This window comes from Symphodus melops, assembly GCF_947650265.1.
Source record: "Symphodus melops genome assembly, chromosome: 21".
In the NCBI taxonomy this organism is placed as follows: Eukaryota; Metazoa; Chordata; class Actinopteri; order Labriformes; family Labridae; genus Symphodus; species Symphodus melops.
In genome coordinates, this window is record NC_136711.1 from 9,953,309 (window position 1) to 9,959,670 (window position 6,362).

General features: G+C 46.4%; 2 protein-coding genes across 4 annotated transcripts in view; both read right to left on the reverse strand.

Annotated features, from left to right (window-relative positions):
- LOC306842289 (heparan sulfate glucosamine 3-O-sulfotransferase 2-like) overlaps positions 1–6,362 on the reverse strand; it is a 264,943-nt gene that overhangs the window by 127,687 nt on the left and 130,894 nt on the right. The gene's annotated exons all lie outside the window — the stretch shown is intronic.
- ankfn1b (ankyrin repeat and fibronectin type III domain containing 1b) overlaps positions 1–6,362 on the reverse strand; it is a 135,472-nt gene that overhangs the window by 107,629 nt on the left and 21,481 nt on the right. The window contains exon 1 of one of the 3 annotated variants that reach the window (XM_079372421.1): positions 241–973. The exons of the other annotated variants lie outside the window; for them this stretch is intronic. Within the exon in view, the coding sequence (XP_079228547.1) occupies positions 241–359 (119 nt within the window). The 5' untranslated portion in view covers positions 360–973. Of the gene's footprint in view, positions 1–240; positions 974–6,362 lie in introns of those variants that run through there. 3 annotated transcript variants of the gene reach the window in all.

The window sequence follows — 6,362 nt, forward strand, 5'->3', positions numbered from 1 at the left end:
GCTTTTTTATTCAGATTGCAAAAAACCTGATTTTCTCTGCTTTCAATGCTCACAGTGCTTTCATTCACTCAGTTGTGAAGAAATTGTAGCAGAATTTGTTTTTCTCTCTTCCCCTCCAGCGAGGTGCAGTGCGTTCCTTTCCCTGCTCAGACTTTCACACATAGTGGTAAATGCAGTGTTCCAGGCAGTCCTTGGCCGTGGACACACAGCAGACAGCTGACACACGCACACACAGGTTACCTGGCCTCTGCCACGGTGCAGCAGTAGCTTCCACTTCTCTGCGAGCTCCTTCCCACCCGCAGCTCCTCTTGAGACTTCCTCCGGTTAAAGTAGTCTGTGAGTTTCCCAAAACTTGACATTTTTCTCTTGATTTGAAAACACCTTCTTCTTCTCTGATTGGTGGAAAAAAAAAAATTCTGGTTCTGGTTTTTTTGTTCTTCCTTGGCACACGACCTGCTGCTTTGCCTTTTTTCTTTCTTTCCCTCTCCTACCTGGATTCAGCTGCACGTTTCAGCGTCAGCCACAGGTCAGAGTCTCCCTCTGCTCTCCTCATCTTCCTGCTTTTTTTTTTTTTTTTTTTGTGCGCGGCGGCAATTAATGTGAAGAAGAAGAAGAAGAAGGAAGAAGAAGCCAAAACCTTCTGCTCTGCCTCCTTCTCCCGCCTCTCTCTCCTCTTTCAATCGATTGCGAGTGACGAGCGCACGGCGCACACACTGGCTCTCACACAACCGTAACGTTTGTATCTGCCTACCAGTCGACACGGCGGGAGTGCCCCCCAAGCAGGAGCGGAGAGAGAGAGAGAGAGAGAGAGAGAGAGCGAGCGCGCTTCTTGTGTGCTGCTGGTGGGAGAATATGAGCTGCAATGATGCTCGTATCTAAGCCCACCCCCTCTTTCTCCCTCGACGTCTCTCTCTCTCTGTTTGGTTTTTTTTTATAGATCATGCATGAATTCTTTCACACGACCACGGCTCCACTCTCAACGAGAGCGCACACACACACACACACACACACACACACACACACACACACACACACACGTCGGTAAGATGAGATGTCTCTTTTGGACTCTAATTCATCAATGACTGAAAACAAGTGGAGGAAAGGATGAGGGGAGGATAGAGGATGTGAGGGAACAAGAGGAGGAGGAAGTGTGCGAAGGAGGGCTCTTTTTTTTCCTTTTTAAGGAGCTCATTAGTGCGCGAGTGTGTTTGATGGGGGGAATGTGAGCGTGTGCCGGTCCCACCCATACATCCAGACATCACACGCAGCAGCTCCTTCTCCAGTCTTTCTCCTCCTCTCTCTCTCTCTCTCTCTCTTTTTTTGTGAGAAGCTCGAGGTTCACCTCCACTTCACTTCTCCGCTCCTCCTCCCTTTCATCCCTCTCCCTCCCTTTTCACACCCCCCCCCCTCTACATTTTCCATCACCCCCCCTCCAGACTTTTAGACATGATTGGACCCCCCACAGCAGATTCCAATTTGATCGTATAAGGGTGACATACTGTACTTTTTTTTTTTTTTTTTTTTTGGGGGGGGGGGGGGCTTTTGATTGGATAGGACAGCTGAAGAGAGGCAGGAAACGTTGGGAGGAGGGAGGAGGGGTTTACCTGCAGCAAAGGGGCCGAGGTCAGTGCGGACTAAAGCCTCTGTACAAGAAGCGAACGACCAGAACTCCCAAAACGGTCTTTTTAAACGTGACAAGCAGGGCTGAGCACACATTTACTAAACTGTAACTGGGGGGGAAACAACCCGGCGTTGCTGCCCATCCCCAGCCCTGAAGAGAAGCTGTAGATCAGAAGGTTGGATCAGGGTTACTGTGAGAAAAAAGATTGACGCAATCTCACTGACGATAGATTTCACACGAGTGGACCAGCAGCCGTGAGTCTGAGTCACACAGGATGAGGTTCTCCGTTCTTAAAGGGCACATTTGTGACACATTCGGATGCATCACGCCGAAGGCTCCCCTAAAAATATCCTAATCCTAATCTTTTCTCAAAACTCGGAAGTGTAAAATAACATACGAGGGAAAACTTTGTAATATTATCTGACCTAAACAAAGGGATGGCTCAAGAAGTTTGAGTCATTATTTGATATAAAATCAAAGTGTTCATTCGACCATTCTCTCTTCTTAATAATGTATTCGTCGGTCATTATTACCGCCGCCTGCTTGTGCTGCTCGACTAGCACCAGACTGCAGAGAACCTGAAGGGTGCGTTCGGGTTGTACCTCTGATCTGCGTACTTTCACTGCCCACTTGACCTTCACTCTGTGAAAACGTCACGAGGTTTCGGAAGGGTGAAATTCACAAAAGGCGATCGTGTTGTTCTGACAGTCCGACCGCATTTCCACTTGTGCGTCGTAATAATGATGCAACAGCGGCGGAGGTGACGTGGGTCGGCCGTGTATGAACAAAAAGATCATCTAAACGTCTTTCCCCTTCGTTACTGGTGAAATAATCCTAATAAGCACCAGGTGTGAATGAAGATATTAGGGGGGCTATATGAGACACCAGGCTACTTCACTTTGATCGTTTTATAATATCTGCGTCTCGTCCATCACCTCTGGGTTTAAGATTGTTCAAAGTTGTAAAAAGAATTAAACAAGATAAATTCAAAGGCAGTCAGAAGTTATAAGTCAAATCAATATAGAGACTAAAATTGCTTGAATTTTCCCCCGGGGACAAATAAACTTTTTTTGAATCGAATTGAAATGCAGATTGTCTCCTCGTTTCTCCTCCAACGCTCTGACGCACGAGTCACGTTAAAAGTGGCGGCCGCAATGAATTGTGGGGCGGCACTTTCTCGTCTCCTTCCGTAAAGGATGCTCCAGTGTTTCCAACGCTTAAAGGAGGTTATAAAGGAAGCATTGACCCACCTCTCCTGAACTCTTAGAGAATTCAGAAGCGCTCTTATCATGGCCGCTGCTTCAATGAATCCGGGGTTAAGGAAGAAGGGAGAGTGGAAGGAGACAGGAGGGGGGGAGGGGGGGGGGGGTAGGTATGTGAGCTGCTGACGATATCCAGTGTGTTCTTAATCTGTGTGTTGCCATGCAGTGATCCCACACACTGCACTTGTGTGAAAGGAGTGGGCAGTGTGCGCTCAGCAGGTTCCTGTGCTAAAGAGCTCGGCGTATTGATCGGCCTCTCCCCGTCTCGCAGCTCCTTGGTCACAATTCGCCCTGTCCTCTCGCTCTCTGTCTAAGTCAGGAGTCATCATCAGGACTCCTCTTCCTCCTCCGATCCGGGAGATCGCGAAAGGCCGCTGACTGACCGGGGCTCAGCAAAGAGACTCCTCCCACCCTCACCAAGGACTGTTCTCACGGCTGGGATCTGGAAAGAGGTTCCGCAGCCTCCGTAGCAGAACCTCCAGGTTCTGTAACAGCTTCTCAAACAATCCCCTCTCCAACCCCCAAAAAACAGATTACCTCTCTGGACTAGAAAGACAAAATAACATCCATCAATAAACGTGCAATATATTTATCTGTACAGTCATTTCACACATCGCTCTTGTTTTATATCTGCACCTTCTTTTGTAAATGCAACCTTCCCTCGTGTGAACACTTGATGCTGCACTACAACGAGCTAGCGCGTCGACGTTTCCTTCGTATCTGCACTGTAAAGTTCAGATTTGAATGACAGCCCACCGGCTGTTGATGTGAGCCGCGGCCTGGAGTGACTTCACTGTGTGGGGAGGTGCGGGGATATTTTGGTTCTGAATCCTCGGCGAGAGAGAGAGAGAGAGAGAGAGGGGCGAGAGAGAGAATAACAGAGAGGCGGATACAGACAATTAAACTCAGTGGATTGATATAATAACGACTATTTAAGTGTTCGCATTACTCTACAGACAGTCTCAGAATAGTCTTCTATAACTCTGCACTCTTCAGCCAGCGAAGCTCTGCGTACATATTCAGTACATTCTGAACTCTCTATATATATATATTACATATATAAAGCAGCCCGTTCTGTTCCCACTTTTGTGAGCCTATGATTACTGGAGCTGCATGTTTGTGAATGACTACATCAAAATGTGCCCACCTGTTCAAAACTCTGCTGGTTTGAGCATTCGTGACATGAAATGATTTTACTGGGTTTGGGGGGAGGGTGGGGGTGGGGGGGGGGGGGGGTGGGGGGGGTGAAAGTTGAAAGGGTTGCAGGTTTTAAATAGCTCAGTATACAGAGAGATTGAATGAGGAGGAGGGCGAGTTAGATTCAGAGAAAGACAGACAGAGCGAGAGAGAGAGGAGTTTTAGAGGATTGAGTGAGACACAAAGAGAGAGAGAGAGAGAGAGAGAGAGAGAGAGAGAGAGAGAGAGAGAGAGAGAGAGAGAGAGAGAGAGAGAGAGAGAGAGAGAGAGAGAGAGAAAAAAAAAAGCAACAGAGCTCAGCAGCCCTCTGAGGGAGATTTAGCACCACATCGAGGGAGAGCTGAGTTTTGCCTTTAGTCTGTGTTTGGCTCTGAAATTGTCTTTCTGTTTTTGTTTTTTTTTCCCTTCGCTGATGAATAAATCATATACTTCTTTTTTTCCACAGCTTCATTCAAACATAAAAATATCCCCGCTTTGGCAAAACATCCATTTAGGAAGATAATACTTGGCTTCAATAAGTTGCTCGAAAAAAACGGAGACGAGGTCGGACGTGGACACTCGACAGAACTTTCAATATAAACCTTGAATAATTCAATCACAATTTAGATTCAAATTCATTGAAATTATTCAAGACCTTTTAATTAAATCAGCTGAGGCAGCTCATTTCATTCAAGGTTTAAGGCCGGGGCCGTTTGATTTGCATTGATCAACAGTCTAAAAATACAGAGGGGCCTTAATGAGCCGTCTGTTTGCAGGAGTTCAGCCTCCATCTTTAACTTGGACACAACTCGAGCTCCTCGTGCAGTTACTGAGAGAAAGATGCTTCATTAAACTCCATACTGTGTAAATAAAGATCCTATCCATTGAAGGGCCAACCACCTAGGTGTAGATCTGCATATGGACCATATGGACATGTCCATACCAATCTCAAACGATGGCTGAAATGTCCACGCCGATATTTTGGTTAACGTGAAAAAGTCACCCTAAAGGGTTAAATCGTTTCCCACTTCGGCAACGCCTCCCAGTCGATAATAAACACATTCTATATCCGGCAAGGTCTTCACAATAAAAGTTCCAAGTTTCAATGTCGATGACAGACTTTCAGGAAATGGGTTATTTTCAACGCTAGCAGCTCAACACATCTTCGACGTCTGAAATACAAACGCAGGAGAGAAACCCTCGAGCTAAAACGTCCTGAGAAGTGAAGCCAGTGACTGAATCAGAAACCGCTGTGATCGTGAGAGCTGTGTGATTCTAAAACAACTTTTTTTGTGTATAAGAAGAGACTGCCAGTATTTTTCTTTAATAGTTTAAGTAAATTCCCAGTACAAAATAATACATTATTGAAATAGTTAAAATACTGTAAGCCCTGATTTCCTGTCCCCACCAAAGTCAAAATCAAACCTACGCCCTTGAGTGACAACAACCTGGAAGGTTGAAAGTAGCTAGCTAAGGCCCCGTGTCCACCTCGCCTTTTTGCCTTTGTTCAGGTTTTTTTGATTTATTTTTTGATAGATACTTTTATGAATCTCCGAGGGGGAAATGGTGCTTATTTTACATGCTGCTCACACACACAGGCCTGAATCACACACATGCACAAGCAGGACCTGGAGACATGAAAGTGGTGAAGAGATGTCAGAGTGCAGCGGCTGCCCCCACTGTTGCTTTCTATAAAACAGTAGAAAGCAACAGAGCCGTGTCGGTCATACAGCGGCCGTTGTCAACAAACTGTTGTCATAGAGACAGGATGAAGGTGCGAGCGCATCCAGAGCGCACAGTCAGCGCTTTCCTGCCCGGGAAAAAACCCCAAACCCCAGTGGACACAGAGGCCGAAAAAAAGCCTAAAAAGTCACTCGTTTCATTGGCTACTCTGTAGGTCAGCACCAATCACATGTTATTATTGTATTGGGTTGTTTGAGACTGGATCTTCACTCCTGACATGAAGAGAATCGAGAGTAAACAACAACACCAACCAATCTTCCAAAACAGCTTCTTCACTGTTTGTTTGTTTGTTTGTTTGTGGAAGGTGTGAAGCAGGTGTTGTGAACCCCCAGTGTCTGAACGCCTGATTCACTAAGAAGAGATCCCTTTATCTGCTCTGTCTCTAATTCAGACAGCACGTCAGGCTGAAGAGGTTCAGGTGAAAACGCATGCAGAAAGTGCGCGTGGGAATCCGAAGGGAAGCCGCGGTGTGGAGCTGCGCTCTGATTCTGACAGAGCTGTCTGAAGACGATAAGCTGGGAGGAGGAGAAACTTTTTCGGGGGGTTTTATTTTGATGCCA